The sequence below is a fragment of the Microcebus murinus genome, chromosome 10 (genome assembly GCF_040939455.1).
Source record: "Microcebus murinus isolate Inina chromosome 10, M.murinus_Inina_mat1.0, whole genome shotgun sequence".
NCBI lineage: Eukaryota > Metazoa > Chordata > Mammalia > Primates > Cheirogaleidae > Microcebus > Microcebus murinus.
In genome coordinates this window covers 67,649,858-67,668,892 of record NC_134113.1, presented here as the reverse complement: position 1 = coordinate 67,668,892, position 19,035 = coordinate 67,649,858, and the positions used below count along the sequence as shown (strand labels likewise).

Genomic DNA, 19,035 nt, shown 5'->3' with positions numbered 1-19,035 from the left:
AAGTAAATTTTGAAAGAAGTCAGTGTCAAGATCAGAGACAAAATGCTGGTCAATGTCTAAGTGATTTTCAAATTAGAATTTTTTAGAAGGCAATGAAAACAGTACATGGACAAAACCATTTAAAAAAATATACCCTGTATGAAGGAAATTATGTATTTCAAAGATTCAAGCACCATTATCATTTCTAACAAGAAAGACAACCAAACAAAGGTTTACTCTGGCAACTGCCTTTTGCTAATAAGGTTCAAGCAAGAAACTGCTTTGATTAGTTCTTGCCTTGTGACACACACAGTCTTAGAATTGCAGTAGAAAAACTATGATGTTTACTGACTCTCAACGAGATCAAAGGGACACCCAAAAACCTGTAGTGTGAAACTTGTTATTGATAAGATCAGAGTATTGGCTGTCCAGAGAAAGCCATTAAACCTAGGTGCATCATGTGGAGCAGGCATGCCAATTATAATATAAACTCTCTGATACTGAATATAACAGATTCTGTGCTTCCCAGCCTAGCTTATGTGGCCATACGGAGACCTGCAGGCTCTATGAAGTTATGTTTCTGGGCTCTGAGTGAAATTCTTTCAGTTCTACGTTTTTTGAACATCATCAAAACTTTTTGAAAGAGGCATTCAAAAGCTGCTTTAATGTTGATTGTTGTTTTCTTGAATCACACTTTTTCAAGGAGATGTTCAAGAGTTTTAAATAAAATTGTTACATGAGCATAGCCACACTAAATACAAAGTCCAAGACAAATGTTTCATCTATGATCAGAGAATTATACAAATAGAGTCAATGATTGTCATCAGCCACGCAGAACTGAAAGCAGGGTGTGTGGTTAATGCTTGTTTTTAAATAAACACATTTATTTCAGTGTAAAAGGTATAGAGCCATATATAGACGATCTAAAAAATAGAGAAAGGAAATAAATCAATTGCCATCAATACTATACAATCATTATTTTACTCTTGGTGTCTAGTCTTTCACCTTTTTTCTTATTAATGAAAAAACACTTTTAAAACTAAAAGATCAGATTTCTTAATTGAAATTATGGTACTTTTTACAAATGTAATTTTTAAATATATCACACATAGAAGGCATATTTAATTTTCATGTAATGAAACTCAAAGATATAATTATGGGATAGCAAATGATAACTTATATAGTATTTGAAGTTATGTTTCAAAGTTTTTGTGTTCTATTCACTTAGTTCTTTTTCATCATTGTATGTACTTTTAATAAAATGTTTAAAATAAGTTTTGGCACATGGCATACTTTATACTGGTGTTTGTTGTGTTATCGTTGCTTTTTGTTATTACTGTACTTGGTAATATGAATAATCCAAAAGTTATTGATTATAAGGGTATCCACCACTAAATTCTTTAATAGTGCCAACTAAAATATGTTTCAGAACAAAATGTTAAATGATAAATATTATCGACTAAAATGTAGAGGGAAGTGTAGCTGGGAGAAGTCATTTAAAACACCTGGATTCATGAAAAGTAGTCCACTTTTAATAGTCATTGGTTTTCCTGCCCGGACAGAACTACTGTTTTCTTTTTCAAAGGAATTCATCCCAAATTGAATTACCTTTCCTGACAGCACTCGTTTCATCAGACTTCTTTCAGACCTCTGCCTTCCTTTAGGGTAGGAGTCACCTGTCTTATGACCCTTTATTCTCAGGGCCTTCCTAGTGAATGACTTTAATGAATTAATTTATGCAGCTCTGTTACCCGCCTAAGGAAATGTTCACAGTGGTTTTCTGGAATCTCTGCCACAGCTCAAAGAAGGAGATGCAATGTGAATTTGGTCTCAATGAAGGTCCTCCCTTTGGCCTAGCGAGCCCAGGAAGTGTTTTTCAATTCACTGTAAAGGTAGACAGTGTCCCTATGGCAGTTGAGATTACCCCTTTGCATTAATATCCTCATACGAAGTTCTCAGTGCCTAATATATATGATACTATGATTTAAAGTAGAAAGTAGTTTGAATGTCTGCCATGTATTTCTTAATATCTTCTATGTTGGAAAATAACTTTTGTAGTGCATGTAGGAAAGGTCATATTCTTTTTAAACCTCCTTCTGTTTCATGTTTATGTAATTAGTTTATTTAATTAACCCACCCAAATTCTAGATATCTCTACAACTGCAGAACCACTCAATTGGCCTAACTCTCTTGTTAGAATTTGTCCTATTTATTGATTGTTCTTTATTCCTAAGCAAGAATATTGTTTCCGTCACAGACTCTTTTAGTAACCCAGTTGAGAATCACTTAAGCCAGAGATGGGGAACCTGGGGCCTTACTGCCACATGTGGCCTTTTAGGTCCTTAAATACTGCCTTTAGATTGAATGTAAATTTTAAAGAACAAGTCCTTTTATTTTTATTAATACATTTTTGTTCGTCTTTTATATTTTTATTTTACTTTTAAAATGAATGTATTCAAAATTTCAAAGAATAAAATAAGTTTCAATGAAGTAATCCTCCCAGAATGACTGGCATAATTAGAACACTAGTAAGCCATAAGAGCTGAATTGATGGCTGCCACACTCATGATTTAGTTCTAACTTCCCCCACCTGGCTAGCACCACTACCACACAAGGCTGGTTGGCAAGAGTTTATGGGGCTCGAGTACACCTGTCTGGTATCAGCGTTTGATAATAGTGTACTGTGTTTCTGCTTGAAGTAGAATTTGTGAATAGTTGCACAGTTAGACAGTATTTTTTAAATTCTGTCTGCTTAATAGCCCATCAGGTCAAAGAAGACCAAGAGAATGCTAAAGGAAGAAAATAAATTTTTAATGAGGATTGGGAATTGCAATATTATCTTGTTTCTGCTAAAGATAAAATGATTTGCTTGCTTTGTGACACTGCAATGTCAACATTAAAGAAATTCAATACTCATCAGCATTACGACACTCATAAGGACCACAAATATTTTAAATTAAAGGGAGAGGCATAAAAGATTGTATTGCAGAAATTAAAAGATGAAAAGCGAAAGCAAAGATAATTCTTTCAAGCAGCAATAAGACCTGGAAATAATACCACTGAAGCAACTTATAAAGTAGCTTATAGGCTCAGGAAAAAAGGGAAGCCATTCGGTGATTAGAAATTTTGAAAAAAATGTGTTGTCGAAGTTATAGGATGCTTAGACCCTGATAACATTTCAAAGTACAAACAACTGCCTCTTTCAAGGAGAACCATAACTGATTGGTAGCATGAATTAGCCTTCAATTTAACAGAACAAAGTCATCCAGTATTTCAAAAGGAAAATATATATTATTTGATTGCTTTGGATTAGTGAACTGTTACTACTGACTAGGTGCAGGTTTTATACTTCATTTGGGACATAACACAAGATTTTCTTTGCTACAAAGAGTTACTCACTTTGAGCACTCTTGTGAAGAGAACACAGGAAATAGATACTTTCAACAACCTTCAAGATAAATGTCATGAAGTTGGACTGAATTTGGTAAGTGTAGTGAGTGTATGTGCACATGGTGCACCTTCCATGACAGGAAAACAGGAACGGTTTATTGCACAGATAAAAGAAGTATTAACAGATTCAGATGATCTCATTTCATTTTACCTTGTATCAGCAAAATCTCTGTGATAAAGCTGCTATTTTAAGTGACACTTCGCAACAAGTTATAAGTATTGTTAACTATATTTGTACAAATGCAACACGGTATCGTCAGTTTAATAACATGCTAAAGTTGAACAATGAGGTAGGTGTTCAGTGTGGATTTGCCATATCATTCTAGAGTGTGTTGGTTATCACAGGGACACGTGTTAGCCAACATTTTATTTCTGCAAGGATGGATAGGTAAATTTTATGAAGAATAGAATCAGCAATGTGAATTATTGCAAGATTTCTATAGGAATGCAACATTTCTGTATGATATCATGTCAAATCAAAATGACTTGAATACTTCTTTGAAAGGTAAAACTAAGTCTATCTATGATATGTGGCAGGAAAGCCAAGCATTTTAAACACGCAATCTTTTTGCAAAACAGTTCTTCAAAAGGAAATTTTGGTTGAACATTTTCCTCAATTAGTGAAGGTCATTGATGACCAGGATGATATATGCAAATTATTTGAAGAATACACAGCTGTTATAGACCTATTAATTGAATACAATGAAAAGTTCACTGACTTTGAGAATCATGACATCACACTCAAATTAGCATGTTAGCCTCATTTAGTTGCTACCACCAAGGCACCTAAAGAACTACGGCTAGAATTGATTGAGCCCTCAGTAGGTGACATTTTAAAGTCATTGTTTGATGCTAAGAAAGATCCAATTGAAATATGGGAAAATGCAAGTAGAATACCCACGCTTTCAGCAACATGCCCCCAAATACTTTCTTGCTTTTCAACCACTTATTGCTGCAAATATGCATTCTCCTACCTAACCCAAATGAAGACTCCCTTAAGGTCACAAATGACTGATATCCATCGAAAAGATCAACTAAAACTGTGGACCTCCATGCTGCAACCAAATATTCAAATATTTTCCAACAAAAAGCAGACACAACAAAGTCATTAAAAGTTCAGTTAACTTTAAAATTAACACATAGCTTTTACTTTTTAAATTATTAAATACATAATAGTTAGATTTTTACAGAATAATGTACATTTTTAAGTATATCTAATTAAAGTTTCTTGAATGTGGCCTTATTTGATTACAGCTAAATTAATGTGGCTTCCAACTCGAAAAGATTCCTCACCCCAACTTAAGTTAAGCACCAAAGCTCCATGGTGAGATTATGCATCACTACTTTCAGTATTCATGGTTGTTGGAGTAGCAGGAATCATTTTCTCAACTAGAGACTTAGTAGGAAAATTAAAATGTTTACAATGTAAAGTTTTGTGGCTTGTTGTCATATTGTACTGGAAATTTTTGCATTTTTAGGCTTTTCCCTTCATAATTAAATTGAGACCTTAAATATAAATCTTTCCAAGGGAGTGAGACTGAAAAAAATCAATGTTAACATCAAGATTATTTTGGACTTTAATGTCTTCTTTTGCCAATAGATTGCTATTTTCATTATCCCTTATTTATTACAGCTCTCTCAAATTCTAATCAAAAGACTCACTTTAGAATTTAGAATTAAAAAAAAATTAAATAATGACTAAAGTAGCTGAGGTTGGTTTTCCAAGGACTAGTCTATGATCGTTTTGACATCACTTATTTCCGGAAGATAATTTTTTTTCTCAAAAACCCTTCAAAGAGACAGCAACTAAATAATATGGTTTAAGTTAAAAGAGTGGCTTTTGTGGGTGTTTTGAATAAATGTTTTTAAGGAATCACTTCTCTCCAGAGGGTCTAATTCTATAGTTGTAGAACACAGAAGGGTGAGCTATGCCTATATAGTATCTTAGATGTCATGTGATCCAAAATTCCCGGAGTGAAAATTATCACTCTCCCATCAGGTGGATGATGGGTTGAGAAGTGCCTTCTCACTCTCTGTGGTTTCCATGGTACTAATTGTCAGTGCCTTTTGTTGCAGGCAGAATACTTCTATGAATTCCTGTCCTTGCGCTCCCTGGATAAAGGCATCATGGCAGATCCAACCGTCAACGTCCCTCTGCTGGGAACAGTGCCTCACAAGGCATCAGGTGGGTGGTCTCTGCCTTGGAGAAAGGTTTACACTTAAAATGTAATGGTGATGAGAATACTGTTTAAGATTCAAATGTTATCCATCAGAGGGGGTCTGAAATGTTTTCCTGAAGAGATCTGTTGATTTGTAGGGCAGCTCGATTGTTATCCTTTGGGCAAAGGATTAGGAAGGGAGTGAAGAAATAATGGTTTTATAATTTCCTAAAATCTCAAAATAGCCCCAGCCCACATCCAGTTCATAAACAATTATATATTTGAAAAAAGAAGAAAGGAAAAAGAAAATAAACACACTTTGTGAGATATAGCTAACCAACCAGTATCATTTAATATAGTGCATATAAATGGCAAAGATTCAAAGTAAGTGATTGGGGGCAAATGGGTTAACTCAAAAAAACTTCCCACCCCCCAGATTAACACTGTATTAAATAGGAATTTGAAGGAGAGAAGAGACATGGAAAAATGGGAGGAGTTCTACCTTCCAGGTCTAATCATCCTTGTTTGCTAAGAAAATAGTGGTGTGTGGTATTTGTTTTGAGCTTTTCAGCTTGCAAAGTACTCAGTAACATGTTATCTAAATTGAATACTGGATAAATAAATAAATAAATAAATAAATAAATAAATAAATTGAATACTGGGAGGGAGTGAAAGCCAGAATTACAGCTCCATTTGATAAGTTAAAAAATTAAGCCTTATGAGGTTTGACTGACTTGCCCAAAGTCAAATCAGTGGTAGAATCAAGACCAGAACCCAGGATTTCCGACTTTTAGAAAGATACAGACTTCACTTGTGTTAATATACTAATATATTTTTTCTAGCCTTTTTTCTATCACTATATATTTTTATGTGTGGCAATATTGTATGTTGGCAATTTTGCATCATGATTCTTTTGCTTTTAACTTTTTATTATTATTATTTTTTAAATAGTGTCTCACTCTGTCACCCCAGTTAGAGTGTGGTGGCATTAAAATAGCTCACTGCAACGTCAAACTCCTGGGCTCAAGTGATCTTTCTGCCTCAGCCTCCCAAGTAGCTAGGACCACAGGCACTGCCACCATGCCTGGCTAATTTTTATATTTTTCGTAGAGATGGGGTCTTGCTCTTGCTCAGGCTGGTCTCAAACTCCTGACCTCGAGCGATCCTCCTGCCACCATCTCTCAGAGTGCTAGGATTACAGGCATGAGCCACCATGCTCAGCCTGCTCTTAACATTTTAACATAAGCATTTCCCCATGTCATTGTAGAGTTTTCCAAAAGTTGTTTTTAGTGCCTTTATGTTATTGTATTCTATGAATATACCATAATTTATTCCATTCCCTTATTGTTTTATTCCATTCCCTTAATGTTAATGACATTGTTTTTCGAGTTTGCATATAGAAATATCATAATAAACATCCCGTTAAAACTGGTGGACGGTGACCTCTATAAGGGCAGGAGCCCTGTTTGTTATTCACCGTGGCTCCCTACACAGGGCCTGGCACAGAGCAGGCTCAGAGAGTAATTGATTAATGTGTGTACCAAACTCTGGGTGGTTAGCTCATTATTTTGTTAAAATAGATTCTTAGAAGTGGAATTATTGTGTCAAAGAATATGAACTATGAACTTTTTAAAGCCTCTTAAAACAAATTGCTAAAATGTCAAATTACTTTCCATGAAGGTTATTATACCCGTTTGTACCCTGGCTACCAGTGTGGGAGAGAGCCTGGCTTACTATAATCTCATCAGCTTAGGGCATTAATCATGTTAACTACTTTGCTGGCTTAAAAAGCAAAAAGTCATTTCTCATAGTATTCTTTTAATTTGATTTGTTTTATTCTGATTGAGGTAGAACATATTTTCTTGTATCTATTAGACAATATAAAATGTCTAGTATCATGCTCATTTGTTTTTAAATTTCCAGTGGTAGAATTTGTTCACCATGTCACTTGGGTAAATGATATGTTTTAAGGAAACAGGATGACTCTCTCTTAGCCCTAAAATCACACTGGGCAGCAGGCAGGCTTCCAAGCACACCTCTGAATCTTAAGCATCTTCAGAGTGGTGTTAACAATGGGAATATGTTCTGTTTTCTTAGGCTGCTCCTCTAAGGACATTATCCTTCTGAAACAAATTTGTCCTTCTTATACTGCTTCCTAATAATCTTCAGGTCAGAGTGATGTGGCTGATTTCAGAGTGTATCATGCTCATTTTTATATTGAGATAATAGAGTTCTTCCTATTGATTTGCAAAGTTTGCTATACATTAAGTATTTACCGTTAATATACTTTTGTCAAATTATTATTTATATTTTATTTTATTTTGGGGGCAATATTCAGAGGCTTTGAAATTCTTTGTGGTCAAACCTATCTTTTCCTTTGCAATTTTTTTCCATTACTTTTATGTTTTGAAATTAATTCCTATACATTGGGTTTATTTAGAGCTTACTGTTTATTTTAGTATTGTAGTGGTTGTAGCTTTATAGTATTCAAAAATAATTGATAGCATAGCCCTCTTTTAAAAAAATTTTAGTCTTTTTTAATTTAAAAATATTTTTAATTGATACATAATAATTGTACATATTCATGGGGTACGTCATAATATTGTGATACATATGCTGTATAGTGATAAGATCAGGGTAATTAGCATATCCTGCATCTTGAACATTTATCATTTCTTGGTGTTTGGAACATTCAATATCCTCCTTCTGCTATTTGAAATTATATAATATTTTATTGTTAACTATAGTCATCCTACAGTGCTATAGAAAACTGGAATTTATTCATCCTATCTAGTTGTAATTTTATAGCCTTTAAAATATCCGTCCATTATGTCTTAAATCTTCCTAGGTTTTCTCATTTTTTGTGTCTAGCAAAAAAAATCCTATTGAAATTTTCTACTTCTAAGATATTAAATATTTTGAACATATGATGTGAGAATATTTCAATAGATCATGTTCAGATAGAACATCATTTCCTAAAAATTTAGTATCTTTTTAAATAACAATTTTAGAGGAAAAGTGGGTGACACTTTGGGCAAGGCGAGATGAAAAAGAACAAGCCTTCTGGGACCAGGTGATGTGCACACATGTGTGCACACACATCCACACACATTTTGCATATATAACCCCCTCTCTCACACACACATACACATGGTTTTATGGCAGCTGATGTAGAATTTGTTTGCAGAAATACAGGTGCAAGAAGTTTATGGGAATTTTTAGACCATTGCAGGGCAGTTATTCATTAGGCTCATTAGCGCAGTCCCCTCAGTAGGAGAAGTAAAGTACTTGAATTATTAAAAAGTAACCAAATCAGTGTGTCTTTGCTCCTAAGCATCCAGGTAGCGTTCATTATCCGGCAGGGCTATTTTATACCCCCCCGAGCTGCTAAACTGTTCTTTTATCCCACAGACTCCTATATGCCTAAACATGGCATGAAAAAAATAAAACTCTTGATCTTTAACAGTTATGAAGTGCCTGCCTTCTGGCATCTGAAGAGAACAAAAACAGGAAATACAAACTGCAGGGTGGTTCAGTAAAATTACTGAGTTGTATAACAAAAAACAGTTTCCACAAAGCCGAGACTTAGCCTCTTTTAACATTCTATCTTTGTCATACCATGAATGCTCTTGTATTCAGTATTTCTCACCTAAGACTTTCAAGAATTCAATGTCTAGACATTTGTAAATAGGTGCTAATGCTGGAGCGATCATCTTCTTGGTGACCCCAGTTCTTAGCAGAACGTGAAACTCATTGTAGGTGCCTGGATAAGTTATTTGCTGAGAGAATGAACGGCTGGCAGGGCAGCTTGAAGCTCTGATGAATATTTGCGTGGGTAATTGCTAGTCACGAAGCAGTTTGTGATCCTGTGGTGTTGAGGATGAGCTCTTCTCGCAGCCTTTCTCGTCTCTTCCCTGTTGTAAGGGCACAGACTCAAGTGATGGGGCTGTGTGAGCACCATGCCCTTCTCAGCATGGAAGAGGTAATTCAACAAGAATGAGCTTGCTTGACTTCTACATAAGAGTTAGTTGGTGTGCAATCAATTGCACATCAGTCAGTACTCGGGTGTGTCTGTGTACTGCCACGTGAGTTGTGTTCAACCTACTTCAGTTTTTCTGAGATGTTTTATTAATAATTCACCTCATTTTAGATTATATGACCTAGACTGGCATTGGAGTACACACCATCTGGCCGAATCCCATCTAGCTTTTGGTAAAAGTGGCTCTGTACCCATATGTGTGTTGTTGCAGAAGTACATGACTTTCACATTTATGTTATTCTTTGGAAGTAGAGTTTCTGCTTTTTCTGCCTTTGAGATCTCTTTTTCTTTGTGTATGTGTCTTTCTGAATGCATGCTGTTAGTATTTTTGGTCTGTATCTCTCACTGTCTATGGTGAATTTCTGTCTCTGTGCATGGGTGCAGGTGTGTGCATCGCGTACGGGCAAGTGTGTGCCTGTGGATGTGAAGGTATATGGGTGTGTCTCCCATAATATATGTGGCATCTGTCTGTGCCTAGTTTGTGACAGACGATAGGCTAAGTGCTGAGATTGCAAGAACAACAAAAATATAAAACATGGTTCCTGCCTTTCCGCAAAGGATGCGGACCATGATTAAATCATTATACAACAATGAAATCACATATAGAGGTGTTTGTGGAATATATAAATGAAAATATTTAGGTGGGGATAATAGAGAATGCTACAGAGTGTAAGTACTATTTAATTTTGGCCTTGAAAGTTGAGCAGGAGGACATTGGACAGAAAAGAGGAGAAAGAGCCTTCTGAGCAGCTGGGTGTGCAGTCTGGACATTGTGGACACATACCACATCTTTGGGGAATTGAGAGAAATATAGCATGGGCAGAAAACAGGGTTCACAAATGGCAATTACTGGAGACAAGGCTAACCAAAGTCAGGTTTTGCTGTTGCTTTTTTCTAAAGCAAAATTTTTTTAAGTGTTTAATTTTTAAGCTTTTAAAGAGTGTTTAATTATTATTATATTATCTAAATGGTCTTACAGATAAAATTTATATAAGCAGAAAGGAGGACAAGTAGTACAGTTTGCATAAGAGGAAATAAAATTTCCATTTTGTGTTTCAAAATTGAAAATTGGGCAAGTGTACTGTTATAACTTATCACATCTTTCATTAATTTATACTTTTATATTAAAATTTAATTCATTGAAACCATAAACTAGGTATCTCTTAACTTCTAAACTTTATTTCATAGTTCTTTTCAAATCATTTAGGGTTCAGATTGTAACTATACTTACATAACTCCTATTTAAAAAGAGATAGATATGTGTAGGTGAGACTTTTCCACCTGGGCTAAAGGAATTTTTAATGTGTTCATTTTTAACTTGAAGCCAAATTTGTCAAGTTGGAATTATTCTGTATAAATAAAATGAGCAAAAAATTTAAATCTAGAGTGTGTTAGATCTTTAAAAGATGAAAGAAGGGAAATAGTTCAGGTTAATAATAACAGCAATTGGATATAATTTTAGATTAGTAAAATAATTCTTAGAGATATTATTTCTATTGGTTTACTAAGAAAAATGAAGATACTACATCTTTTGTTATCTGCCAAGATTGCTTGCAGTTTTTCCATTCAAAAATGTAAAAGACTGTTTCTTTTGCATTTGGCACAATTTGCTGTAACTATGCTGTATGTGTGAATGTTTTGATAAGACTTTTTCAAATGAAAGGCATTTTTTTTTTTTTTTTTTCGGAGACAGAGTCTCGCTTTGTTGCCCTGGCTAGAGTGAGTGCCATGGTGTCAGCCTAGCTCACAGCAACCTCAATCTCCTGGGCTCAAGCAATCCTGCTGCCTCAGCCTCCCAAGTAGCTGGGACTACAGGCATGCACCACCATGCCCGGCTAATTTTTTCTTTTTTTTGTATATATATATATATTAGTTGGCCAATTAATTTCTTTCTATTTATAGTAGAGATGGGGTCTCGCTCTTGCTCAGGCTGGTTTCGAACTCCTGACCTCGAGCAATCCGCCCACCTTGGCCTCCCAGAGTGCTAGGATTACAGGCATGAGCCACTGCGCCCAGCCTGAAAGGCATTTTTGATGGTGTCTAACAACATTACACTTTTCTTTAAACTTTCAAGTAAAAGAAATTTTCACACAATTTTCTAAAAATTATCTTGGTGGCATTATTTTTAGTCTTGGCCAAATGAGGAAACTGAGGCCCAGAGAGTTTAACTAAGCTACCCCCAAATCAGTGGGTCATAGCCCACTACCTGATCCTTGTTTTAAACATTAGGCAATATTCCCAGGTGACATTTATGTACCTCTTGTAAAATTAAAATATATGCAAATTAGAGATAGATTATAGAAGTCGATACTCAAAGAATCCAGTAGTTACAGACCCAAAACAAAACTGCAGCTGCTTTCCATTCCAAGTTGTATCTGTGGCTTTAAACATGTGTCAATTTCTACTTTATTTTTCTAGATTTTTTAAATGATTAAAATATTTAACTATAACAAAATATCTTCAAAATAAATCACTGAAACTTAAGCTCCATAAGGATGGGGTTATTGTTTTTTGTTTTTTTGTGTGTTTTTTTTGTCCACTAAAGTATCCCTGGTGCTCAGAACAGTGACTAGCACATGGTAAACATGCAGTAAACAATGCTGGCATGGAATGGATGAACCCTTTGTATTTTGACTCAAATTTGTATTTCCTCATTGAAAGGGAACGGTTAACCTTGAAAACCCTAATGAAAGTCACTTGTGATGTGTTTTCCTTGTTGAACTTTCTATTAGACTTTGCATCCTCAATGTTTTTCCCTGGGATTGTTCAGAGCCATGTTTTCTAGAATCACTACAGGCCAAGGAATTCTGTGAGCATGTCTTTACTCTCACGGATGTTGAAGTTGTGTTAGCAAACTGCACACTTTTATGAGCGTACCCTACACCCTGGGGAAGTGCCCCTGACAACTGAAAATTGGAGTGTGTGAACATGTAGTCATAATGTAATCATATTTGTAAGTGGTCTGCTTTTAGCACATCTGAAGATGTGGAGGGAACTAATGATTGTTCTTAACTGAATTTCCTGCACATTTAATAAGACATTTTTTGATATTTAACATCCAAGACATGTTTTGAAATTTGACAATGCTGATGAGTAGAAATGAAGATGTGTTTACTTACAAACATCTTCTCTTCATACCAAGATTCTGAAAGCTAAAATAAAACCGAAGTGCCTTTTTAAAAGAATTAGGTGGGCTGCAAAGTAGAGGCTGAATAAGGTGCCGGAAAAAGATACACCTGGAAAACAAAGTTTGGATTATGGCATGTGGTGAGGAAGATTCTAAAAGTTCTACCTTCAAGTGTCCTTTCGGGTTCTGTCATCTTTTTATGCCTCAGAACAATTATTGGCCCATGTATCCATGTAAAAGGTTCATAAGAAAGGGAAATAACATTTTATAATTGAATAAAGTATAAGTGCACTAGTAGAGCAAACAATTTAAAGAAATTGTCAACTCCTTTGCTTCCTTCTGAAATAGAAATCTCATAGATTTTTTTGTTTTGTTTTGTAAATTGGCATCTTTATATATAGGATTTCATTAAGCCAGGTTTTTCAATGGGAACAATTTTACTTTGGAACTTTACATGTAATTTTGGTTTTCTTGCTCTTTTTATTTCTGTTAAATGATCTGTATTTTCTTTTCATTATATAATTTGATTATTTGCAATGCTCAAACCTGAAGATTCAAGGGGAAAGTCGTGTTATTTTGAGAATGGCACAGTCTGGGACACTGACAATGCCAAAGCCTTGAGAGGGATTTTTGGTTGCCAAGCACATTAAGAAGATTGTATGAGCAGCTTGTATGCAACCCAGACCGATTTCCAGTTCATTTTTTCTTATAAACCTAGGGAGAAAGTAATAAACACTCCAAGGAGAAAGGATTTTCCTTGGCTTGATATGATTTTCCCAAGGTTGGCAGTAACCATAAACTACTATACAGAAACAAAATGAAGCAAAATTTCACATGTATACCTATCAGTGATATATTTTTGTATTTGTAAAGAAGACCTATAGTCTAGGGGATCAGTCCCATCATTCTTTCCTAGTGGATATGTTATGATCATCCAGTGGATCTTGGAAATTTACAATCTCTCAGCCAATAGTCACTTCTGATTTACCTGAGTTCTACTCAATGATTTGTGAGTATTCCCCAATGGCCAGCCTCCTTGCCCTCTTCGTACAGCAATTGCTGTTCCCAATCCCTGCTTTGTAGATTCTTTGTCAACAAATACCTACACACACCAAGTCATCATTAGCCTCAAAAGAAAGAAATGGCTTCTCGTTAGAAACCTAAACCAGTAGCTATAAGCCTATCCATGAGATTATTTCATCACGCCAAACTCTCTTCTAGATCCCCAAGGTGCAGACACTTATTCATATTAACAAATAGCCTGAGAAAATATTAACTTCATTAATTCAGTCCAATGATTGGAGTCTAGTCTGAGTTGTAAAATATTTTCAAAGAAGATATTTTGTCACTTTCAAGTACACAGAGTAAAAATAACCGGTGGGGTATTGCTTATAGGACTTTATTTAATGGATTATGATATATTGGTTTCTAGCTCTTTTGAGATCATATGGAAGCTAAGAAAGGTGCCCACAAAGTTTCTTCCCCTCATTAATCAATCTGTACTTACTTTTTATATCTTTAATTTCCAGAGAAAATATTTTTTTCAAGACAGTACAAGCTCAAACTATGAACAAAATGTCCCCAATTCCATATTAGTGAGGTACAAATTAATGACAGCCGTTCATTCTTTCTGCACCCAGCATGATACACAGGTTCCATGAAGAATGTCCTAATGATCAAAATAAAGTTCGTAATCCAGTGGAGATAGGAGAAAGTCAATGAAATGTTAACATTTTTGCTCTGTTCTTTGTCTCTCTTCTCAAGATTTCTGTAAAATTGGGTTCAACCAGATAAACTCTTTCTCTATCCTTTCTCTCTTTTTCTCTTAGTTGTTCAAGTTGGTTTCCCATGTCTTGGAAAACAAGACGGGGTGGCAGCATTCGAAGTGAATGTGATTGTGATGAATTCTGAAGGCAACACCATCCTCCAGACGCCTCAAAATGCCATCTTCTTTAAAACATGTCAGCAAGGTAAGTATTGATAGCAATTCAAGGAAAAGCTCACAATGCTTCTGGGTGTGAGTTTGGGCAAAATGGTTGTTGGAATCATCGCTGTATAACCGCACCAACAGAAGGAGGGGTGGTAAACACAGGACTCAGTGACAGTGCTAAGATAGGTTTTCCCTGGCTTTGACCCCACTTACAATTTTAGGAACTCCAACGCCTCTTGTAAAGACTCTCTCTTCTTCTTTGCTTTTCACTCTGCCAGCACCATCTTTGGGAGTCCCCAGTGGTCAGTTCTCACCTGTGGTCGTGAATTTCCCCTTTTCTTGCTCTGGTTCCTCATAGCAAGGTTGCCAGTTGTTACCAGCCTTTCCCAGCTGTCAGCAGCAATACTACCCATACCTGCTGCCAGCAGCATCCAGGAGGACAGGGCGCCACCCTCCTGCCAGTGATCTCTGCCAGGCCAAGGCTTCAGCACTTCCCCACCACACCCCAATGCCCATTTGGGCACGAAGCCCTGCCCCTTTCTTACCCCCATACAAGCTTCTCCAGCACAACATTTAAGCTCTGGAGCCTTTCGATGCTTGGAATATCATAAAGTCATCATCCCACCCTCTGAATGTGAATAGTGAAGTCAGTATCATTCATTCTATGACAGTGTGAATTTAACAAGGTAAAGTAGATGGATGGGTGGGGATGAAGGCAGAATAAAACTTGCTTTACCTTCTTCCACGACCCCCCTACTGTTGGAAATAAGATTAGGGAGAGGCAAAATCATGCTTTGAAGAAGATTTACTGAAATCCACATGATATAGAGAGAATGAGGTCAAAGTGTAGATATTCAATCAATTACAGTAATTGGTGGCCTGGAATAAAAACGACCACGCCTGTCTCATGCTGGCTGTAATTCACCCACGGTGAATTCAAGGGTGTGCATATAAGCCTTGTTTCTCTTTGGTGAAGCCGAGTGCCCAGGAGGGTGCCGAAACGGAGGCTTTTGCAACGAAAGACGCGTCTGCGAGTGTCCTGATGGATTCTTCGGCCCTCACTGTGAGAAAGGTAAAGAGCAGAGCGCTGACTTCTCTTACCTACTTCCTGATGAACGTGGACGTCACACTGGAGCCCCACGTGACTTTTTTAACACCGGAAATTATTTTTCTGGTCCCATTATATGGATTGGTGACGCTTTTTAAAAAGACACAGAAGGGCTATGGAAAGTATTTCTTCTAGGAGTAGTTTTCTGTTAAATCCGATTGTGGTGACAGGTGCAGAGAACTTTGGTGCAATGGCTCCACTTTTGTGGCCATTCCTCACACCCCACTCCACTATCATACGTGTTGTACTTTGGCATAATTTCATGAAAGTTTGTGGGTTTTTTCCTCTGCTTAAGTTGGATTTAAAAAGCTAGTATCACCATTGATTTGAAATTATTCCAATGAAAAATATCTTCATTCACCATGAAGACCACATCTGAGTTATGAAGTTATGATAAGGCAAAAAAAGAAAAGAAAAGGATAAAAAGCATTCGTTTAGTATGTACATCTATTTTAGGGAAATTACTTTTAAGAAAATTATATGAAAAAAAGAGATAAGCAAGAAGATGGGTATTTATCATAAGATAAATACTTATGTTAAACACTAAGAGCTTATTTGACCAGAGTAAGCAAAATATTTCTTTTTTAAAAAATAGGAATATTTAAAAATTTTTCTTCATTGCACTGATCTTGGAATTGGAAGATGAAGGAAATAGAGCAGAGAGAAAATATTTAGTTTTAAGAAGATCACATCTTAGTCAAAATGATTCTGGGAAAAATTTAATCAGGCATTCAAATGGAGCAAATTCAAAAGTCTTTTCTAAGAACTTGACTGAGGAGTTGAAAACTATCACAGAATAATGTTTACTATGGCAAACTTGTATTTATGAAGAGTGACCATTTTAGAGTCAACCACAAAGCTTGCAAATGTAGGCCTGTCCTATTATGGACATTTCAAAATGGACCTGCTCCAAAATCCACTTTGGCCTTAATCAAGGTTCTCTCTCTCCCCATAAGCCCTTTGCACCCCACGATGTATGAATGGCGGACTTTGTGTGACCCCTGGTTTCTGCATCTGCCCACCTGGATTCTATGGAGTCAATTGTGATAAAGGTAACAGTATCTTTTTAAAAACAAAGTTCTTTTTATGTTTAAAATGTTTGATTAGAATAAGTATACTTAATAGGTTATCACTTTTTATGATAGCTCTGTAAATAAAGTGTATCACTTAGGGTAAAGATGGCTGCTGTAATCACGTCAACCCCAATTTTAGGGTAGCTTAACGCAGCAAAAATTTATTTTGACTCACAGAATGCTTCACTGCAGGAATACCTGGCCAGCTAACAGGGAGGTTCTTCTCCATGCAGTGATTCAGGGGCCCAGGCACCATCCATCTGTGGTCCTGCCTAGAGCTTTGAAGCTATCTAGGTCCTGCCAATAAGCAGTGAAAGATTTGTGTTCAGCAGAGTAGAAACTGCTGTACATAAAAATCAAAAAAGCTCTGGCCCAGAAGTGACCTGCAAAACTTCCACACCTATTCCATGGGTAGGAATTAGCCTCATGGTTCTCTCTGGATGCAGGCAGAAATGTTGCCCCGGGCTGGAGAGCTGTCTCCCACTGACACTTCATGTTATGGGAAGGGAACACAAATTTTTGTGAGTAATTATTTATCTCTAACAGATAGAATTTTGGTATGCCCTATATCAGTTGTGTCGTGAGCTTCTAAGGCTAAAATTAAACAATCTGCTCTAAATTGCCTAACTAACAAGTTTGCTGACTTCTAATTCAATACTCTGCTCACAGACCACATCCCTGAGAGATCAAGTTCCTCCTTCTTAACATTGCAGCAATATAGCCAAATTTTAGTGATTCAAACTTGGCCCTAAAATATTATTGGATGATTCATACTCTTTGCAAGATACTTGTCTATTTTTCCCAGTTTGCATCTTTTAAGTGGAAAAAAAATTAAAGAATATCGCTGCGACATATGTATATTTAATGATGTTATCCTTGTGTCCAAAAGCCTAATTGCATGAATAGAGCATTTTGCTATTTGTTAATAACTATATGCATTGAATTAGAATGATAAATTTTATTTTTGAGAAGTATCTCTTTAATGATCACTCAGTATCAAGTAAGATCGCAATGAGCAGTTTTGGTTTTGTTTTGTTTTAAAGAAAGGAAAACTAAAGGAAAGAGCCCTCAGCATGAGTCAGAATAATAATTTATGGTTGTCTGCTATTTTATGACATACAAAGTCATACAATTGCTTTCATACAATTATCTGATTTTACTCTCCACGACCTTCTAAGATATGTAAAGTATTATCCATCTCATTCCCAGATAAGCAAAATGAGGTCTATAGAACTCGAGTAGTTTGACCCAAATTCTCATCTTCCATGGTATCAGGTTGCCACCCAGGCTACCTCATTCAGGTCTCTGTTCCTCCAAGAGTGATTCTGGATCTGACAGATAATCTCTCTGTGGGTCATGCTTTTTCTTTCCCTTTTTTTCTTTTTCTGTTTTTTGTTTTTTTAGGCAGTTCAAAGGAAGCATGTAGGTCATGCTTTTTTCTACCTCTAAACTTGGAATTAAGTTTTGACCTTCCTGTCCGTCACCCTTGAGATATAGGTGATAGAGACATTGAGATAATATGTCAATGCATTTCCACCTTTTCTTTAAAGTGGTCTTTGAAAACTATAGCATTGATTTAAAACCATTTTTCAAATGTATATTCATAGAATGTCATAATGACACTGATAACAATTAATACCCAGTGAGTAAAATTCTTTATTGTGAATCTTTTTATTTGTCTAAATTCAGCATTCAGCATGTCTGAGATTTCAAAACTGGGCTTTTCTTGCAGCAGAATTAAACTCATATTATCTCAAAACTACAAGAAATAAAGTAAATCCTTTATTTGCTTTATTTTGGATGAAGAACTCATGTATTCACAGGTTTCAAGAGATCATTTGTGAGGCCTGCTTATGTACACGTGGCCATGAGTGATGTGGTTTGCACACTGAAGTGTCAATTGCAATGTTTTTCTAGTGTTATGGTGGCACTAAACACTGCATGGTCACTACTGAAGGAATCTATATTCCAGCACACTTTACATTTTGTAACATTTTATTTTTCAAATGAAAGATCTTCCTACTACTAATTTTTTAAAAATTCATTTGGAAGGTCTTTTGAAATTCCACTTGGTCTCACTGGAGAATCTGAGAACATTTAGAAATAATATTTTTTACTACTTCAATAAAAAGATGTTTTCAGTATCCAAGAGGGAGTATGGAGCTTCTGA

The 19,035-nt window shown here is 35.9% G+C and overlaps 1 protein-coding gene across 1 annotated transcript in view; it reads left to right on the top strand.

Annotated features, from left to right (window-relative positions):
- WIF1 (Wnt inhibitory factor 1) overlaps positions 1-19,035 on the top strand; it is a 69,917-nt gene that overhangs the window by 37,974 nt on the left and 12,908 nt on the right. Inside the window, exons 3-6 of the mRNA XM_076007461.1 lie at positions 5,506-5,614; positions 14,584-14,724; positions 15,661-15,756; positions 16,749-16,844. Of these exons, the coding sequence (XP_075863576.1) occupies positions 5,506-5,614; positions 14,584-14,724; positions 15,661-15,756; positions 16,749-16,844 (442 nt within the window). The remainder of the gene's footprint in view (positions 1-5,505; positions 5,615-14,583; positions 14,725-15,660; positions 15,757-16,748; positions 16,845-19,035) is intronic.